At 44.1% G+C, this 21,080-nt stretch overlaps 3 protein-coding genes across 3 annotated transcripts; 2 read left to right on the top strand and 1 right to left on the bottom strand.

The window, feature by feature from the left end:
* Positions 1–3,760: 3,760 nt before the first annotated feature.
* LOC130603896 (probable E3 ubiquitin-protein ligase HERC4) lies at positions 3,761–20,865 on the bottom strand. Its single transcript, XM_057418016.1, is given in 23 exon segments — positions 3,761–4,020; positions 4,628–4,727; positions 5,114–5,134; positions 5,136–5,298; positions 6,345–6,424; positions 6,628–6,694; positions 7,707–7,873; positions 7,959–8,099; positions 10,593–10,715; positions 10,799–10,903; positions 11,649–11,747; positions 13,232–13,410; positions 13,729–13,912; positions 14,068–14,170; positions 14,721–14,780; positions 15,974–16,068; positions 16,467–16,543; positions 16,654–16,799; positions 17,577–17,707; positions 18,303–18,394; positions 19,155–19,376; positions 19,947–20,023; positions 20,684–20,865. Coding segments are annotated over 23 exon segments (2,814 nt in total). The 5' UTR covers positions 20,851–20,865; the 3' UTR covers positions 3,761–3,805.
* On the top strand, positions 8,214–8,770 carry PYURF (PIGY upstream open reading frame). Its single transcript, XM_057418017.1, has 2 exons — positions 8,214–8,422; positions 8,629–8,770. The coding sequence occupies exons 1-2, from the start codon at positions 8,229–8,231 to the stop codon at positions 8,768–8,770; spliced, it is 336 nt and encodes a 111-aa protein (XP_057274000.1). The 5' UTR covers positions 8,214–8,228.
* Positions 8,808–9,385, top strand: PIGY (phosphatidylinositol glycan anchor biosynthesis class Y). The gene has a single exon (XM_057418018.1). The coding sequence runs from the start codon at positions 8,808–8,810 to the stop codon at positions 9,036–9,038; it is 231 nt and encodes a 76-aa protein (XP_057274001.1). The 3' UTR covers positions 9,039–9,385.
* Positions 20,866–21,080: the final 215 nt, after the last annotated feature.

Raw genomic sequence — 21,080 nt, 5'->3', positions numbered from 1 at the left:
TTGGTTTTATTAAGAAATATCACTAATACTAATAATAGTTTACCCTCTGCTCTTCTTCATCTTGCCTTCTACATGGCCTCTGGGCACCTGGCTGCCTTGTTTGCATAGGAACTGGTACATCTTATATGAAGTTTCAACCTTAGGAAAATATTTGTGGTTAAGGTACAAATCTCTGTTGGGAGAAAGGGGGGGGGGGGGTGGGAAGGGAAGAAGCCAATGAGCTCCCAAGTACTTGTTTTCTGATTTTAATGCCATCCACAGAAAAAGACACTGCAAGAGCGATGTGCAAGCGAAACGCCAGCCAGCACTGGAACCAACCCAGCCAGTATTTGAGCAAACCACACAGAGATGTTTGCAAGGGCTCAGGGGAAGAGAAGAGGTCCCTAAAGCAAGTCCTGCACCCAGAGTTCTCATCTCCCTTACACTGTGCCTCTGGCAGTTGGCAGGGTTTGTGTACTCAGCGTGCAATGTGTCACGTATCAAGTAATTCACCTGCATTTGCATGGATTGTGCTTGTTTAGCATAAAAAGAACTACTCTGTAGTATAAAATTACAGTAATAATAGCTGTGGCGTAATAGCATTTACCTAACCAGTGTTACAAACAGCTTTGAGAACAACTTAAAGTGTAGAGGAAAAAATACTTCCTTTGTTTGTTTTTTGGTTTTGTTTATTTCATCATCTGGAGACATTTATAAAATAGTCAACAAACAGAGGCTGGTTTCCTCTGTTTGTTTCTAATTGAGTAATCAAGGATGGGAAGGTACACACAAAAAAAAAGCATGGAGGGGAAAGTAGATGAGGGAGCAAGGATTCTCTTGCTTAAACCAATTTTTAAACTGCTTACATTTCGGCTTCAAGGAGAACTTTCAAGGCTGCTCCTTCATAAATGGATAGATTTTTAAATGAAGACACCAAAATGAAGCTATTCTGTGTCCCTGCATGCTGCTGTGCACAGCTCCCTTTGGAGGCTTCTATCACTGAGGAATTTCTTCATTTTGGAGGCCTCTATCACTGAAGATTTCTTCGTTTCATCACACCACGAGTCTTCCTCACCTAGAGCCAGTCAGGTGGCATCAGGCTGGAGTCCACATCTCCCCACTGGCTAAGGGTTGCCCTAGGCAGGCCCATGGTGAGGCTGGACTGTCTCCAGAAGGACGTGTATCTCACAATTTCCTTGGTGGGTTAGGTCATCCAGAGGCCAGGTCTCAATATATCCCAAGACACCAAAATCTGCAGGTCATCCTGATTTCCAAAGCACCTCTCTTCACCCCTCAACCAGTTGAACAGCAGTCCAGTGTCAAGAACCACATGAGCAAGCATGTGGTGAGCTCTTCTGAATGTTGTGATAATTCAAGTTACTACTCACCAGAGTTATCTCCACAAAGGAAGAGAGGGTGGCAGCTTCCACCTGCCCTGTGACTCTTCTTCTGGTAGGTGTTTTCCTCCAGAGTCCTTCACCAGGTGCCATTGGTAGCCCTCTGCTCCCATGGGCCATAGCACAGACCTTCTAACAGGGCTGTGCAGAGGTAGCAATGCTTTATGCCTTGTCAGTCCTGCTTGCTGTCAGAGCTTTTCACCACGGTCACCCCAGCTCCATCCTGGTCACATCAGCTGCTCTGTCAGGCTCTTGCACTTCTCTACAGGTGATGATCAGATCAGATAAGCGGTCTAAAAAAACATTCCTGCAGCATGTTCAATATACTTTGAAATAAAAGCAGGGCCTATTTGAGGGCAAATTAAAAATAGCCTTGAAAGTCACACTGGGCTTTAATCTCCCATGTGATGTTGCATCATACCTGATGAGAAGGAAATTCCTCCACGCTCTAAATAAACCTATTATCACTTAATCTCTAGTGGATTGAAATACAAACAGAATACATCTTCTGTGAACTTGCACAGCACAGAAGATCACTCTGGATTTCTAAGCCCCCAGAGAGGCTTAGAAGAACATAAAAAAGGAAACCAGGAGCAGGCTGGTGAAGCTAAGCTGCCATTACAGAACGCTGTGATGTTATGGCATCAGCCAAGTGTTGGATGGAGATCCAGCAGCTCAATGGGGACAACAAGCTGGGCCTCTGCCAGTTCCTTCTTCCCACAGAAATACTCCTGCAGCAGGTTGGTGCCTTTCCTAGAGGATGCAAACATCCCTGTGGTGTCTTGTCTACCACAGGCTGGCAAGGGGGACAAGGGGTAGCTCTGCATGGGCCACAACCCCTCACTTGCCTTGGCTGGCAGCTGGCATCTTTCAAAGCACTAGCTCTCTTCTCTATCATCACCACCGCCATGCCACCTGCTTTCCCAGTGCTTGACGTGAGTGCTTCACTACACTGTAACCTAAAAGGAAGCTTTCTTTTTCTTAATATGTAACAATGCCCTTTTAATTGAGCTGGAAACACTATCCTAACAGTCACTTCCAAAAAAGGTTTATATCGTCTACTGGCATTTCAAAGAGGCAGCCTCCGTGGTCCAAGAGCATCTGCATGTGATACCCAACACAAAGTCACGACAGAAGAGGAGATAGAAAACAGATACACTGTCATGCATAAGCAGCTGATAACTAAAGAACACAACTACAGGTGTGGAAATTCAGACAATCATCATTTAATTCACACAGTAAAAGTCTTCATATATATATGTCCACCAAAATATTTAACACACCAAAGGCAAGAGAAGACTACTGAAAAATTATTGCCACCGTTCTCTGAATATATATTTACACAAATAAAAATACACAGAAAAATACACCTCCCCTCCTCCCTTTGCATCCTGCCTGACATTGTCAGTCACCGAATCTTAGAATGGCTAGGGTTGGAAAGGACCTTAAGACCATCTAGTTCCAACCCCCTGCCAGTGCTATGCATTGTTTTAACAAGGAGCTTTCAGCAGCCCTACAAGCCTTATGTCCACAGGGTTCTGTAGACAAAGCTGTTCTGCAAGCCTAAAATTTTAATTAACAAACATCTCCTTAGAAGATACAAAGAAACATGACAAATATCACAGTGCTATCACACTAAATAACAAGTCCATTAATGCTTTACAAATACAGCTTTTGAAAAAGTCTAGGAACGATAAATCCTCATCCTAAGAACTTCTTCCAAACAAGCCAAAGGCCATATCCAGGTGCTGCTCCTTCAATTCAGAGTTTACAGGAACACCTCTCCCAGCATTATTTGCTCCCCAAGAGAATCCTTCACTAATACAGATTAAAACTTTAGCCTAGCTTCCTCTTGCAATGACAACTGTTTAGCAGGTACTGGCTGTATGTTTGGTAGTGTATAAACCACAGAATCCCTGCTGCTCTAAATTTACCAATGAAAGAAAACCTGCACAGTGCAAACAGGATGCATGTATATGTAAATATATGTGGTTATCAGCTTGGTTCCTGGAAGCATGTTAACTAGGATTCTTCTTTCCTAACTCTATAATCTAATAATCAAGTATCTGGTCTAAGCTCATTTTTATAATCAATACAAAATCACAGTGAACACATGCACTCAAGTGCAGTAAAAATAAGACAGGGTAGAAACCACTAAATTGGGATTATTAAGAGAAAAATATGACAAGTGATACTGTCCTGGGTTCAGCAGTAGCAGTCATTTTTTTCTCCTTCTTAGTAGCTGGTGCAGTGCTGTGTTTTGGACTTTCGGCCTGGGAACAGCGCGGATAACACCATTGGTTTTAGTGACAGAAGGGGGGGAGTGAGCGAGCGGGCTGCATGGGTCTGAGTTACTGACTGCACTTAAACCATGACAGTAACAAAGATTTGTTTTCTTATTTTTGCTTTAAAGCACTCCTGACCAAGAGTTAGGACACACCAAAACTTTCATTATGTTCTATGGCATAGAGCAACTTCTTCTTGAGTATTCTTTTATTGCTGTATCTGGGGAGGAACAAAATGTGCTGGCAGGTATTGGCACCAAGATGGAGCTCATCTGGATTTTCTACTTGAGGATCTACAATACCAAAGTTAAAATGTTCCAGTCCATATGCAGGGATTCGATCAGATCCTGACAAAAATACTGAAGGGGAAAAACAAAAACAAGTTAGCAAATTAAAAACAGAACAGAACAACCCCCAGCAAGATAATGTTATCATAGGATGAAAATCATAAGGCAAAATTAGTGTTTAAATATGGCTATTTCCATAAGCTAATTATCTGCTTTGCTGAATTTGTACCTCTTGCTAACAATAATTACAAACCCTCTTCTACTTACATAGATTTTGTGCATGAGAAACGCCATGCTAGGCTTGACCTTCTACATTTAAAAAGGATGAGCTAGCTTCTGCAATCCTTTGAGAAAGCTAAACTGCTTACGTCAACACAGGCTGCTCACACAAGCTGAGGCCTCTGACCAACAGCTGATAACCATGAAAGTAAGGGATAAAGGAATTGCAAGGTTCAAAGTGGTCAGACGCACTCAGGCAAGCCTCAGGGGTTGTGAGGAGGGTCAGAGCTGCACCTGTGCAATTCTTTTCGTCACTTCTTTGTGGCTTTCGCTAGGAAATGTGGCAGGGGGTGGGGAAAATGTCAAAAAGCCATAGTCTTCATGTGTGAGCATCTAAAATGTGTATCGTGGGGGGGAGAAAAAGGCTAGGAAAAAAAGTTTAAAATGCCTGATATATTACCAAGAAACATTTTCTTTTTTTCTTCTGGGAGTTTGTGAAACACATTCCAAAAATTCCTGATGGTTTTATCTAAACTTTTATACCATCCGTACATCACGCTCTGTCAAAGAGATAAAAATAAAACAAGCCCATTAATCCTGACTATTTCATTTTTATTTAAAGCAACAACAGTTTAACCAATAAATTTTATAACTCTGTTTGCACATGAGCTCAAGTCCTCTTAAGCTCTGGAATCTCCTTGTTCATTTGTTTTTCAAAGATTCATATGACAATCCTTGAGCTTCAGCTTGATTTTTAGTCTCCTTTATTCTTGTACCTGATTTAGATTAAAACCAGACTCAAAATGACGACAAAAATCAAATACAGAGAAAGTCCCTTGCGCTTCTGTTTTTGTGTTCATGGCCTATGCGCTCAATGAAAGAGCAGGTCAGAAGGAGTTTATGCCCAGCAGATATAGCACAAGTATACCGTGCTTGTATCCAGTACCTTTTCCAGCAGATGCCAGTCACATTTTTTTACGTCCCTGAAGAACAGTCTGGAGCTCCGCAGGGAGAAACACCTTCCACTTTCTACCTGGGCAGCCTCTTAAAAACCCTCGCATGAAGTCCTCAAATGGTTTCCGTATTGATTCATTTAACATATAATTCACATACAAGTCAACAAATACTTTCCTGCAAAGATATTTTGAATCAAACAAGCAATGCAATAGGTGAGGCTTTAAAAGGAGAGTTACAGAGAACTTTATTCCTTATTCCTTTATTCTGTATGACCTGCTCTACTGAAAAGACAGTCTTTACTGACAGCAGCCATCACTGCCAATTACTTATTCACTGAATAAGCTGGGAGGATCATCACAAATAAAAGAGATTGCTGGCCACCATGGATTCATTTTGATCATACTCTTTGTACTTCATGTGAACACTCCAGTGAAATCCTATCAGACACTTCACTATTGCGATGCAATCTAGCAGATCTAATTGGTGTAAATTCAGCAAAACTCCCAGTAAATGGCCAAGAATTACCCTGAAATCAAAATAGATATTTGCACATATGCTAATCAGTACAGTTTCACTCTTCTCTCTGTGATTGGGATTTGTTTAGTGACTCTGCATATGTAAAATCAACTCAGTGTAAACACTATACTTCAAGCTTCATAACAGACCTTTCATGCATCCCTCAGACAGGTCCTCAGATCATGTGCACAACCCAGGCCACAGAATTTTTCTCTGTCCCCTGTGCTGAGGCTCATACTGACACAATACCTTATTGATAAATTGCTCCTTTTCTGTTATACAAGACACTTTCCATATACATAACTAAGCAAGAAACATTTTGCTCATTAAAAAAAAAAACAGAGGTGTATTTAGCTGGATTTCCCAGACAAGCTATCTGTATTTCCCTGAAAAAAATGCAGTTCAGTAGTATTTTATACATTTGATAGGAATTTCCCTGATAAGGACAGGCACCTTTATCAATACAGATGCCAGGATGTCCAAGGATCCCCTTCTTATCCAGTCTGCTTGCACAAACTACCAATGTCTTGCACATATGCAGTCTGTATAGTAAGAACCAAAAGCATACAACCTACTGGACCAAGATCAACGGCACAATGCTGACATTCAGTATTTTCTAAGAGTACATGGGGGTGGGTATAGATATGGTATTTTACACACTCATAACAAGACAACAGGATAAAGAAAAGAAAAATAAAACCAACCTGTTATCCCTAGTGACAGGGATGTTGGCACCATTTTTTTTAAGTTCAACAACACCCATGGAACCTCCTTCTTCCATTATCTACACAAATAAATGAAAACGTTAGATGCTATATCTATATATGACAGACACATATGTGCTATATCTATCATTCTTTCTTTCTGCAGGGCCTGACAGAGCACCCTTGCTAGTTGGAGTTTACAGACAAGCTGTGTCATTTGCAGAGGATGCTGTCATGCCCAAGTACCTGCATGGTATGTCTGAATGGCACAATAATGTCTTACCGTGAAGTTCATGTCCAGGCTTTCAAGGACATGATCACATTCTTCATGCAAAATTCCTTGAAGACTCCTTTCAAAAAACAAAGGGGAAAAAAGAGAAGAAACGTGACCATTCAATGCACTTTAAAATTCCATTTGAAACCATCCTTTGACAAGTAGTATTTAAATGTAGACACATACAGAACACCTATACTCACATAGAACCTTCATATATGGCCCTAAACTGATCTGTACTCATGTCCCGCTACTGCCGGGAGGCTAAGGGCAAATGCCTTCACTGCAAAGGATGCCAGGCAAGTCTGTCCTCATGCCCTGTGAAGATAACTTTACACAAAGTTCAGTGGGAAGCGGGCTTGGAGCACAGCCTTGCTATTCCAGATATCACCTGAGGAACTGAGTACCAGCGGGATGATCTGGGAGAACTGTTCTGGGCTGCATCACCTTTCAAAGTACTACAGGCCACTCAATGTTTCAGTTCACTGATGTCATTTTTTCACCTCAACACAGTCACTGGCTCATGGGATGGGGTCCTCATCTTGTCAGCTGCTGACAGCACTTCTTTGGGAAGCTAGACTTCAAGGGCTAGAAGCTTTGTGCTTATGGCAGCAGCACCTCTCCCTGCTGTATCTGGCTGAGATCTCCTTTTTCAGCACATGGCAACCCTGCATGCAGGTCCTCAGATTTGGCACAACTGCAGCATACAGTAATACTGTTCTTGTGCAGAGTGACATTGTGGGAAATTATAACTAGCACACCAGAGAAAAATCCAACATTAGCAATGGGGTGCTTAGTTCTTCCAAGTTGAAACTACAGCTCCAAGCGGTTTGAACTATATATTCACGTGGAGCAGAAATCAGACCCCCCCCCCAAGCATGGCTTTTTATTTTGGCAACGACAGCCTCTGTCTGAGAGCAACATCCATGCCCAGGACAGGGACCACCTTGGAAACCTGTGGCTACGTCAAATGTAGATGCCACGGGCATCCTGACTACGGCCCTGGGCATCTCCGTGCACACATCCAACCCAGGAGACCCGCCTGGGCTGCAGCTCCCAGCAAGCGCTGGGACCGTCCCGGCCCGTACCGGACCACATCTGGCAGCAGCTCCTCCAGGTCCTCCAGGGTGGGCGTCAGGCCCAGCAGCTTTTTGTAGAGAGCCCGGGGGAAGGCGAAGGGCGCTATGCACCCGTTATGCAGGGCCATCCCGCACAGCGTCCCGATCCGGAAGAACACGTCCTCACAGCCCGACGCCTGCTTAAACACAAGCACACAACGAAAGCCGTGACTGTACCCTCCCGGGAACAGGCTCCCCGCACCCCCCAGGCCGGCCCCTCACCTGGCTGGGGAACCACATGAGCCCAGAGGCGACGCGGCGGAAAGCCGCAGGGACGGGCTGGCAGAGAGTCCTGACGGCCACGCTGAAGAGCTCCTGGGGCGGCCCGCCTTCGTCCACACCCTCCTCGTCGAGGAACGACACCTGCGAGCGCCGAGACACCCATCGCGCTGGGGACAGCTGCACGCCGGTACGCGGAACCCCTGTGCGCGCACCCAGCGCAGCCGGGCCGGCTGCCGGCGCACCGGAAGCGGCGCGGCGCGGGGAGCGGCCATGCTGCGCTGCCGAGGGCGCGGCGCCGCTGTGGTGCTGCGGTGGGTGGCAGCGGGTGGCCGCGCTGCGAGCGGCGGGCACGGGCAGCAACAGGATCCGGGGAAGGGCCAGGGCTCAGGGCGGCCTCAGCCGCAGCCGCTGGAGCCGTCGCTGTTGAGCTTCCTGGTGTGCCCGCTCTCCAAGCGGCCGCTGAGGTGAGGGGAAGGGAAGGGAAAAGGAATGGGAAAGGGAAAAGGAAAGAAAATGGGAAAGGGTAAAGGGAAGAGAAAGCCCCGTCGCGCTCTCGGTGCCCGCCCCTGGCCTACTGCTGCCCCAAGTCGAGTGAGAGGGGCTGCCAAAGGGTAAACCCAGGTTACTCACTCCAGTTGTTCTCTTGTTTCCCCCTGACTTGCCCGGCCAGGTACGAAGAAGCTACCAACGAGCTCATTAACGAGGAACTAGGCATTGCATACCCCATCATCGATGGCATCCCCAACATGATCCCAGAGGCTGCCAGGATGATTCAGAAGAAGCCCCCAGCTGAGGGCTTGAAGCAGGCCTGAGGACCCTCCAGCCACCGACCGCAGTGAAGTAGTGCTGATGGCCGGAGGAGGCATGCTCCCCTCCCTACCCACGCTGACCGTGCTTGTGCCCCTGCTGTCCCTAGCAGGCTTGTTTTACTCAGCCAGCGTAGATGAGACCTTCCCACAGGGCTGCACCAGCACAAACAGCCTATGTTTCTACAGTCTTCTCCTTCCTATTACGATACCAGTTTATGTGTTCTTCCACCTGTGGACCTGGATGGGGATTAAGCTTTTTAGGCACAACTAGTGAAATGCATTTGCTAACTCCTGGGCTTCTGTAAAGTGACATTGTTTAGTTAATCTCATCTGGTATTGCAGTTGGTTTGAGAGAGTCTCCTTTTGGGACTAGTGACTGTCATAATTTTCCTGGTACTCTCTGGAACTATTAAGACCTCTGCAGCAGCGTAGTATTTAATTACTGCTAAGGCAGATAAAGAGTAACAAGAAGCACTAATTACTTCTAGTGTGTCCCGTGAAGTGTTGTGCATTTGTGGTGGCACTGATGAAAATCTTCTATGTAGTGATGTTTTTTGCAAGGAAGAAGTGTATCCTGACTGAAATAACTTAAATAATAAACAGTGATAACGAGCAGAAGTATGAATATTCTCTCTCTAAATTAAAAGCGTTGGTTTGGTTTTGAACTGATGCATGTATTGAAATGCGTATGTCATTCTCAGAAGAGCATAAAATAAATTGCGCTGATGTTTAATAACAAGACTATCAAGATTAACAAGTTATCTCTTGGTAGGATACTAATAATGCAGTCAAATTGGTAAGGACACTTCTGGCCAAATAATGCTGTGATGCACAGCATGAAAGGCAGTGCCCACAAGAGGTCTATTCAAAGGCTGACTCCAGCTAAGTGCAGCACTTTGTTGGGGCACCTTGTGCTATTGGTGGAGAGAAACTCTGGGTCTAGAGGGCAGCACAGGCCACAAGCCTTATTGCCTCTGTAAATAAATGCCTCCTACAGCTGATACAATGATGAAGGGGGAAGGAAAAGTAGCTGTAGGAGCCATTGTGAATCTTAAGCGTACAGGAAGGAAAAGCTATAATAGTTCTGGTTGGCAAGAAGGCTCACCTGGAAAGAGCCAGAAGTGGGTAACAGGGCAGTGAGGTTAGCAGTTTCTGCTGCAGAGGTGTGCCAGACTGATTGCCCTTGTGCTAGTGACTGACATACGGCCTCTGGGCTGAGCTTTCCCCTGGGGCAGGTGCTCTCTTCCCACCCCAGGGCTAGCATCGCGATGCCTGCAGAAAATACAGCTGCCAGAACCTTTGGGTTTGCATGGAAATCACAAACTAAAGCTACACGGAGAACAGCAGCTTTTCATCTCTCTTGGCTGGCACTCTCCTTCCTTTCTCTTGGGATAGCATCTCCATGAGAGAAATGGTTTCTGTGGTTGTCTCGTTTGCTGGCCTCTAAGGTTGACTCCCAAGCTGCCAGGCTTTTCACATACAGCAATCTGGCCTTTAAAGTAATAGTAACAGTCTTTACCAGTTGCCAGTTTCATGAGCAATCCTATTACCTCAAAGCAACCTCATGGTAAATAGCACTGCCACTTGCATTTAACCTACACCAACAACACTTGATGGCTACGTGGAATAAGTATGTATGATACTGTCCTCCAGCCTTACTCTATGTCCCCCGTGGAACATGTTTCTATAATAATGTGATGAGTAGTTTTGTTGTATGCTCAGCAAATACTGAAATCCTTCTACCAATACTTCAGTAACACTGAAAACCAAAGAACACTGCAGCAATATATTTAGAGCTATCAAACCATACAATTTGGTCTCTTACCCCTAAGATCTTCCTGAATTGCTCGGTTGGTGCATTATTTAAATGGGTCCATATGTCTTGCAGAAGGTATTGTCTTCTGACTGGAAAACCCCACTTTTCATTGCCATTTTCTATTATGTGTTTCTGAAGATTGAAGTAACAGTCTGTTAGCAGTGTGTCAATGTGTGTATTTCTTCTAAATTATAAAAAAAAATGCCAATACTTACCTCTCTAAAGATGCTGGACAGAGCGTTGCGTTCTGTAAAATGAATATCAATCTTGTCTTGCATGTCAAAAACGCACGGATATTCAGTCAGCTTCCATAGGGCCATCTAAAATGAAAAGGAAGAAAGGATATGTTGATCTTCTCTTGCAAAATCAGAGTTTGGGGTACATGTGCAGATTGAACTGCCAGCCTGTAATCTGGCTAACTCCTGTATCTGAAACATGCCCTTGTTGTGTACGCAAAAACTACACCAACAGAGGCACACTTTCTGAAAGCAGCTGCTAAGTGCTTCTGTGAGTGGGAAACCCTGACAGGGGAACAACTAAACTGTCTGTGCAGGCAGACGTTTGTGTTACAGTGTCCCAAGAATGAAACAGAGTGATTCAAATAGCATCTTCCATAATTCAGCTAAACCAAAATAGGCAGGAAAAGGTGTCCTGGCTACGCATGTTATGGTGCATTGTTAAAAACAGTTGGGTTTATTATCTGTAATACCAAAGGTAGAAAGTGGTATATACAAAATAATCTAATTCAAAGTGTTACACCTCCAGTGTGATAAGGCAGTGACTTCAAGTAATGTCCTGGGGCTTTTTATTTTATACTGTTTCTCAAAACTCCTCCTCTCTTCTGGTTAATTGGTATAAAGCTGGTAATTAGCATATGAAAGCTTATGAAAGAATGAGGCACTGTGCCCTGCAAATTTCAGCCAAGTTGCCAGAAAAGTGCATTTTTTGCCTACGGAAGTCCCTTCTATCCATGTTTCCATTTCTTGCTGCTTCCTGTGATATAGCAACTAATTTAAATAAAACGGAAAATAGTGGTTTGTGCTGCTGGCAAGATTTTATACTTACTTTTTTCGTATTAAAGGACCAATACACTGTGATAATGGGTTTCACCTGAGGCACATAGAAGTTGTTTTCTTGTACTCTGAAGCCAGTTCTGGAGTTCACCTGCATTGACACACACAATAGGAAAAGGGGCGTCAGCAGATTGAGTGATGTGTCTGTGTGGCAGGACAGGGCTGAGGAGTTACAGGGCTTTTTCTGCGAACAGAGCTCTGAGACCCTGCACAGAAGTGGAAGGACAGAAGTGCTACAAGAAGCATAGTGCTCAACGGTGAGTCGTCTCAGAAACCCATGTATAAACTAGCAGAAAAGCAATTTTCATTTACAATTAAGATCCTTTAACAGGGCTTTATCAGAAAGGTATGTTTCACTCTGTGCATCTTTCATGTTGCAGGACAATCTGAAGTACCCTATTCATGTTCAGACTTGTTGCCTGGCAAAGACACAATTTGGTGGTGGACAGTGAACATGTAAAGTTCCAAATGATGCAACCATTTACAGAAAAGTAGGCCTGCAGCACTTTGGTGGTCATCATCTGTATAAATACAGATTCAAGAGTCTAAATTTTGAGGCCCAAATCTGCATTCCCAGCCAAAAGGATATTCAATTCTGAACAAAATCTAATCACTCTCTCTGATTCACACTAATCACCATGTGCCAGTATTTAAAGCATGGCTACAAAGAAGATGGAGACTCCCTTTTTACAGGGAGTCTTATGGAGAAAACAAGGGGTAACGGGCACAAGTTACTGCTGGGGAGATTACGATTGGACACGAGGAAAATTTTCACAATGAGAACAATCAACCACTGGAATAATCTCCCCAGTGAAGTGGTGGATTCCCCAACACTGGGCACTTTTAAGATTAAGCTGGACAGGATGCTGGGACAGCTGGTCCAACCTTTCTTGGAAAAGCATGACCTAGACTAGGTGATCCTTGAGGTCCCTTCCAACCTGGTACTCTATGATTCTATGAAGCGCATGCCTGAGCTCTTGACTTTCCTAAACTTTGAACACCGCAGCAGGAGAAAGGTTGTTTGTCAATAAGAATACAGTTGCTGCCCCCTTTCTTCCCATTGTTCAAATGCAGCTAAAAATTATCTAATTCTGCTGTCCCAGAAAATCTCTTAAGTAACAGGCTTTTAAAGCATCACACAGTGTTGATGTGGCAGCCACGATGTGCCAAGCAGGTGGGTTGCCATTTAAATGCTGTGAGCAGTTACTGGGGTGAGGGATCTCAGCAGCAGAGAGGAGAATGGGCATGCTACGTAATGGATACCGCATCCATAGCTCTGTACACACCAATGCATGCACTTCTCACACCATAGAAAGCACACACACACACACACACACCACTTGAGCATACTTCAAGCTCTTAATTTCTGCAGAGGGTCAGCCAGGCACAACTCAAGAGCACAATTCCTTCAAAGCTATGCTGCTGTAGAGCCAGAGATTCCAGAAGCAATGTCAAATGACAAGGCCCCATCTTCCCTTGTAAGAAGGAAACCCAGAAAAAGCAACAAGTAAAAAGGATTAAAATATTCTGACTTGCTCTGATACCCATCTAATCAGGATCCAAAGACTTTCTTACCTGGTAAAGAATCTGCAGTATTTGCAGAGTCACTGTTTCATGTGGGTGCAGAGTGAAGGGGTCTCTTTGGACATGCATGAGTTCTATCATAAACCAACATAGATTTTTCTGGGAAACCCTCTGATATAGAATGACCAGCTCCTTTAAGAACGATGTTTCTAGATTTGACCACAGGCATTCTGTAAAGAAAACAGCTAGTGAAGTATCTGTAACAGGTAAACACAAATAATTGCAATTTCTGGATGAAGCTGCATTTTCTCTGTTTATCAAATGACGTAAACCAAAAAAAAGTGCTGAATTTTGCACTACAAAAATTAGCAAACCTCAGACTGAGGGCTTTGGGTTTTTTTCATGTGTCTTGTTGCATGTTTCTGTTTCTACCAAGAGCACTTCTTTCAGACTGAACTCTGGAACAAATTAGCGATACTAACTCTTGCTGCTCACCCAGAGATGACCAGACATTCAAGTCGTTCAGCCCTATCATCATAAAATCCTACCAAGAGTTTGCAGGTCCTTTGACTGGAGCTTTGTGATGGCTTGTGCTAGAAGATTGAGAGAACGGTAAGAGCTGTCATCCTCTCCCTGCAGAAGGAAAAGCAAGATCAAGTAGACTCTGAAATTCTCAGGTGGGATGGGAGAGGAAGACAATGATGGCAGTAACTTCTCAATCTCCTTTTTCACCTTCAGAGGAAAAAACCAACAACAAAAGAGAGAAAGGTTAAAAATGCGATTATGTTTTGCCAAATCATTTATGAATTAGTTTGGCATGGAATTCCCAAGTTTCATGCACAAATCCAGAGCTCTGCATAGTGAGAATCCTTATCCCAAATCCTTACCTCCTGGAAGATGTTTGGCTTCTGGCTGATCTTCTCATAAAAACGTTGCACTTGTGACATGTCTACACCCGAGACTTCTTTGGAAGTTTTGAAATGTTTGTCTCTATCACAAAGGAAAAAAGAGAACACCAAATGATGTGAGAAGCTGTTTTTTGTTGCTGACTGAATAGTGAAGCATCCTACCATCAGAAAATACTTGGACACTTCAGTCCCAAATCCAGTGGGTGTGGTTTAATCTGTTCTAAGAAGATATTCTTGCTCTGGTGTGACCTGATTAATAACCTGTCTTGTGTGGCTGCGGACTATTAATGGTAGGCTTCCTGTATTTCACCCCCAAATGACTTGCACTTGAATGACAGAAAGAGCTATTATGGATCCTTTGGGAGCTGTAAAATTGCCTAAAGGTATTATCATCATCTTGAAAACTGTCAGTATAGGGTAATCTGCTGGAATGTTAGCTTCTGTAGCAAATTTCAATAGGATTGGGGGAATTAACCCCTTAATTTTAGCTTTGGCATTGAAAAAATAAAAACTTGCTTCTTGCAAATTCAGATACAACTGATCTTCTCTACATACAAGCCCTAAAATAACACTTTCTGGTTAGTTTACATGCAGACAATATGTTCTGTTACATCTAAGTAAGTGCACACTACCTTTTCTCCAGGAAGCTTCCATTAATGCAAGCCTCAGATGAAAAGATCACGCTGATATTCCTGAGAGTGGAAAAGAAACCAAAGTTAGTCCTTTCAACTTCAGGCTTTTGATTACGAAAGAACAAGAAACGTGTGTACGAGTGTCTGCACCTGAGCACACAGAACTTTTCCTAGCTCAGCTTTTCTTAGACAGCATTGCAGAAGACATTAGTTAGTGATCTTCGGCAAGCCACCTCTGCTGTTCTGGGCCTTGTAAGGGAACCTGCTCAAGGCCTCCCCGCCAGCCTGTGTTGCATGCTGGCAGGTGTTATGATGGAGGTTTCTTTTCCTGACATTGGGACATTACCTGGTTTTGTTTGTTATACACAATAAAAGGCACTGCAGCATGGGAGGAACCCCTCCATAAAGGGGATCTTTGTAGCAGACTGGGGGAAAATCTGTCAGGGTATGCATTTGCTGGGTTTCCAGCATCTGAAGAGATGTTAGACTTACTCACTACCTGTATTCCTAGTTCTGTTCTTATTAAAGCAGCTGTTTTATCAAGTGATCGCTGTCAGGCCCTTCCACTGAGATCTGGAATGAACCCTCTCTCTCGCCTTCTCAACAACCACTTTCTGTATGATCCAAACCACACTAAGAGTGGTCAGAGAAACAGTTTAGATCCAAAGAGCCAAGATTTTTAAATGCTCAACATCAGCAGCTGTAGCCAGACTTGTCCAAACAAAATAACCTCCCATGTGAGATCTGAAAGAAAGATTACGTAATTACGATTCTCAGCCATAAGTGTAAGGCTTCCCACAAGCGTACATACTTAGTGCTTTTGAAAATGGGTAACTAAAGAAGGGATCGCTAATTTTAAAAGCTGTCACACACAAAACATTCCATTTAGGGTACTCTGGGTTACAATTTTTGCACAAGGCCTTGGTCTGGAGACGCAGTCTTTCACTGATTTAACTTGTCAGTTCTTCATGAACTTCACCATTCCCTGCAAGAGGAGGACAGGCTTCTGAAGCCAGGCAGTAAGCCCTCTCTGTTCCAGCAGAGGGGGTATTGAAGGGCTGTTGCTTATCAACATCTGTTTTTCCTGTGTAAAACCTAGATAAGAAGTGCTGGTACAAGATCTTGTCTCAGGTAAATTCTTGAACAACAGTTCCTACAACAGTTTCCAAAGAATAGTAATTTTTAGAGAAAAACACATCTTACGGAAAAAAAAAACAAAACAAAACCAAACCAACACCAGGCTTCTGACTTACTGTTTTATACTCTCCCAGTGTTGCGAACTGGAATTAGAAATCCATTCATCCACTTCTTTATCCTTCAGAGTGGCAATTCCATCCAAATGGGCATTCTGTGGGAAATGCATGGAAATATTGACAAGATTACAGGTCTAGCAGATGGGATTCTTTTTTTAAAGCCCATCATTACAAGAAGATTTCAGCCTAAGTTTGAACAAATGAATGGTCATCCAGCATGATCAAGATACATTCAACACAGAATATAATATATAACATATAGCATATAATAACAGACAATGTACAATAAATATATAACAGATATTATATAATATAGAATGTCTATAACAGATATATAATTGCAATACAAGTTAGTTTCTGGGTAAGCATGGAAAGACTGCATGAGATGTATATATGAACTTGGAGTGCTAAAAGCAGGATGGAAAATCCAAATGTTTCCAGCAGTAATGTGAACAATGGTAAAGTTAGAAACCATGATCAAATATGCCTATACCTGGTCCTCCTTGTAAAGGACAATAATTCGGTTTCCTCCTGCAGTAACTTCAATCATCTTTTGTGATGTGCTGTTTTCTGTGAAAGAATAAAATAGATTTTCAAAGGAACTTTTGAAGAGAGAGTCATTATCATCAGAGAGTTTGGTGCACTGAAACTAGATTGTACACATCTGTAATCATCATTACCCTGGCAGGATTTTCCAGTATTCACTGGTATCTTGATGGGAAGTGGTATCAATTGGTTACGCTCTATCTCATCTTCCAGCTGCCCTTCACCAGAACCAAACGAATAGACTTTGTCCAAGGAGGGGACATAGACCAGGGTGTGTTCTCTGTTCAGAAAAAGAAAAACGGTCATCATGATCAAATACCACTGGGCTAGTCAGAACAAAGTGTTCTGCTACTCGGAGTGGATAGCTGAGGCTTGTCTTTCAAAGTCCTAACATCCAGGTATAGGATCCCTTTAACTAAAGTCTTAGGACACTTCCATACATAAACACTCAGCAATACAGAAACATATGGACTCAAATTTCCTATGCTATCTGCTAATGTTTGTGATTTACCCTGGTTTCAGATACAAAAATAAAGTGCTATGCATTGCTAGCTTCATACCCTCCTGTTTTTAATAGTGCAGCTTCTATGAAGCTGAGCCTGATACAAAGCCCAGGGAAGTTCTCAGAAAACTTTTTCTGGCCTAATTCCAGAAAGCCAGAATGGAATCAGATAATTATCACCACTCTTCGGTTCTTTCTAAGGACCCCCAGTTTGTCAAAGTGGATGGGAATTCAATGACTTTCCCAATGTCGGCTTTTGACAGTCTTTTGCCTTTTGGAGCCCAGTACACCCTTTGTTTCTTAAAAAAGAAAAAGACCAAGAGCTTCTAGTGGCTTTTGCAGCTCTCTCCCTTTGCTTGGCATGGGCTGAGGGTTCTGCTTTCCCTGGGGTGATGGCAGGAGGGTGGCTTACTCTTGAAAAATGGACAGAATTCTGACAGTGCTGACCTACCGGGACACAGGGATTTGAATATCCTGGTGGCTCCCTCCCTACTTCCCTTCAGTGATTCCTCTAAGAGCTTGACCTTAGAAGTCACGTTATTGGTACTTTCCTACCTTCCACAGGCAACCTGCGAAACTCTTGCTCCCCACAGCTCGGCCACCACACGAGGCGTGAGTTCATTACGAGTGGAGTTATGACCAAGCTGGCCAGCCCCTCCTGCTCCAAATGTGCACACCAACCCCTCCTTGAAGATGACAAAACAACCAACACAAGATGAAGAAACAACAGGATCACTACATTATTAAAGGCATTCAAATGGTCACCACCAAGAGTATAAACAAGTGAGACGTAGTATGCTATATGGTAGAGTTCACTTTGCATCAAGCCTAATCATACACTGCAACGTCCAAATCATTTAGCTCCCGAGAAAGGCAATTTACCTTCCTCCTATTGCTGGAGAAATTTACACATATGAGTAAACCCTAGTGAATTAGCTACTTTACACATGTTCTGAAGTCCCTAGTATGCTATAAAAAAGAAAGTATTCTCAAAAAGTACTGAGGTTGAACTGCACCTCTTTGCCCCAGGGTTCCCATTCACCCTATTTGCATGCAGGTGAGGGAAATCTGAGAAAAGGCCAGTTTTCCCAATAGCTTAGTAAGCATCCCCTGGGGATTGTCTTCAGGCTCAGATGGAAGCAGGTCTGAGTGCCTGCTATCTAATTGCTAAATGCCATTGCTATCCTAATTCCTAAATGCCATCCTAATTTCCCCGTGCTGACTTTTAGCAGTCTATCTTTTCTTGCAGGGTGAGGTCTCAGATGCTGACTTTAGACTCACCTTGGAGAGGGCTGCAGTATGATCTGCCCCACATGAGATAAATATAGCCTTCCAGTGCTCTAATGCTCTGACATATGATGGGCAGTCTCTATCTGGAAAGAAGACAGCACTGATAAAGTGAAAGAGTACTGGGGGGATCTCAGGACAAAGAAAGATTTAGAAGATGTGTGTGTGTGTGTGTGTGTGCGTTAGTGCTCTTCAGTGGTCTCTTACAGCAATTCATGTATTTACCACTTGGTTTTGGGTTGTTTTCTGCCCTCCAGTGTAACACACTTGTTCTCATAATGTTCTGCCTTTTCCATAGTATCTTCATTTACACTTGATGTGAAACAAAATGCAGCATTTTCACATCTGCTTGCCAAAAGATTCTTGGCTTCGAAGTATCTGACCCTCAAGGGTGTGGACTCATTCAGCTCCCTCTGACTTCAAGTTCTGTCTGGGTAGGGCAACTCTGCTCTTGCCTTCTAGGTTTGCAGACAGCCGGTGATTTTTACTCTTCTCTCACCAGGTATTTACAGAGAATTAAAGAAGGAAAAGAGGGATAAAAGTAATTTATTTCATGCAGGACTACCTGGAGAGGGAATGTGAGTGGAAAGAGACCTGAGCATGGTTTTAAGAGCCCACGCTATCCAGCTGGCCACATAAAATGATTGAATTGGAAGTTTCCGTGTAGAAACATAGCTCCTAAATCCCTTGTCCCTGGTTGCCTTTCCTAGTCAGGAAATATAGAACTAATCCAGATATACTTTCTTCAAAAGACTTTGCTGTTCATGCTTCTCCAAAGAGGCCTGACAGCCCTGAGGAGCCCCTCACTAAACAGGAAAACACCTTCTGACTGCTGTCTTTCCTTACCTTGTGTGTCTCCGAGTCCAAGCTGCCCAAAATCATTCTTCCCCCAGGAGTACACAGCTCCTGAGAGTGACACGGCAGCGCTGTGAGCTCCTCCAGCAGCAATCTGAGCGAGCGGGATGCCCTTTAGTCTTTCCACCAGCTGTGGCTGAGGGGTGAGTGTGGCTTGGCTCCCCACTCCAAGCTGTCCATGGGTGTTCTGGCCCCACGTGAAGAGCTCTCCTCCTTCACACACACAACAAAAAGAAACCAGCTCAGCCTCACCTGCTTCCCTTTAGTCTTTGCACCTTGGGAGTGGGAGTGTGAAAATCTGTGCTGTTTCTAGGGACTTAGCTCTGAGGTGAGACCGTCATCTGTAGCCAAATCTCCGTGTTGCTTCTGCTGCCCCCCTTTGGGGCAGTCCATGTTGCCCATGTGACTCAGCACAGCAAGAATAAAGGCCAGATGTTACCACCTCTAAACCATACTTGCAAGAAGTTCCCAACCATAGAGGGGCTCCAACTTAAGAATGAACAGGTCTGGTGACAGCAGAGTGGGATGGCCACATCTGCTCTCCACAGCACACCTCTGCAGAGCGGTAGTGCTTGGGAACTGGAGAGAGACAGAACCGCATTTCCTCAGGTGCTGGCAGGAAAGAGCAGCACTGGCAGCCAGTGCATCTTGTGTCCCCTGTCCACTGCTCATTACCCTGTAGTGATGTCACCAACTACTGGAGTAGCTTAAACACTCCCTTTTGAGAGCAAGTCTGCCATAGTGTGACTCCCATTTGGAAGAAGTGTGCTTGAAAGATGCTACCTCTGGTTAGAGCCATGGCATACTGGTCCCCACATGCTATTTGAACAACATCATGGTTTCCTAGTTCTTTCACCAGCCTATAAAAAAAGGAAAAAACAAAACCACAAACAAAATAGATAGATGCTGTGCCATGAGATGAAAGAAGATTCTTTGCTCACCAAGCCCGAGTACATTTAGCATGAATTACATTGAAAAATAGAGATCACCTGTAAGCTGATTCACTCTGCTCTTATGCTATCCTCCTCCAGCAAGGCTAACTGATTTGATTGTGGTTTGTACCATGGGAAGCTGGAAGAGAACAGGCCTCAGCCCTGGGCAAGCTAGCAGAAAATCCCACAGCAAGCTGCCACGCCTGTTTTAGATGACGGTTACCCACACAGCTTAATCAGAAGGTGGTAAGGTTCGGGTGTGCTTGGGTCCTTCACCCACAGTTTTCCAAGCCATGTGTAGTCTGCAAGCCATCTGCATTAATCTGGTATGTGCTACTGATCCCTACTACATGAGATAAACATATCTCATAAGCATCTCAAGCAGCTCAAATCCTTGTATTATCCTCAGAATCAGCGCACTTCTTGCTGGGTTAAAAAGGAAGATAGAGTCTGGGGTAATAGGAATGTAATGTGTTCTTGTTCCCTCTCTACAACAGGTCTCAGCCTCTTGGATGTTACCTCTAAGAGTAGCAAAGCACATTTTCTGACTGTTACCATCCCTACCTCCACCCTCTGAAAGCTTCTTACCTTGTCTTAGAGCAGTCAGCTGAAGTTGCAGCCCAGTGTTCAGAGAGCTCCCCATCAGCGGAGAGAACAAGCCTATGTGTTGCATCATGGTTTGAGCATTGCACCCTCTCCTTCCTCTGCATCTGCATGTGCTCTGCACAACAAATACAGACAGGCATGATGGTCATGCTAAGACAGCAGGCACCTCAACCATCTTGCCCCCCTCCCCAGGGTCTCTGTGTGCTACTGCTCTCACCATGAGCTTCTGCTCCTCAGGAAAAAGTGAGACTTATTTTCTCAGACCTCCTGGGGCTTCAGTGTCCTACCCACTGCTTGGTTTCATGCCAGAGGGCTCTCCTGGCTATCACTAAAAGACATTTATCCCTCTCTTAGGCTGCAGTGCCACCAGCTCCCAGGA

The sequence above is a fragment of the Pezoporus wallicus genome, unplaced genomic scaffold (genome assembly GCF_028554395.1).
Source record: "Pezoporus wallicus isolate ANWC-B61680 ecotype Strahan unplaced genomic scaffold, APGP_CSIRO_Pwel_v1 contig_6999, whole genome shotgun sequence".
NCBI classification, from domain to species: domain Eukaryota; kingdom Metazoa; phylum Chordata; class Aves; order Psittaciformes; family Psittacidae; genus Pezoporus; species Pezoporus wallicus.
Note: the sequence above shows the minus strand (reverse complement) of the source record. Positions and strands in the feature narration are given on the sequence as shown.

Coding starts and splice junctions, on each gene's coding strand:
- PYURF (XM_057418017.1), top strand. CDS start 8,229: ATGCTGCGCTGCCGAGGGCGCGGCGCCGCTGTGGTGCTGCGGTGGGTG. Junction 8,423..8,628: donor CTCTCCAAGCGGCCGCTGAG/GTGAGGGGAAGG, acceptor TTGCCCGGCCAG/GTACGAAGAAGCTACCAACG.
- PIGY (XM_057418018.1), top strand. CDS start 8,808: ATGGCCGGAGGAGGCATGCTCCCCTCCCTACCCACGCTGACCGTGCTT.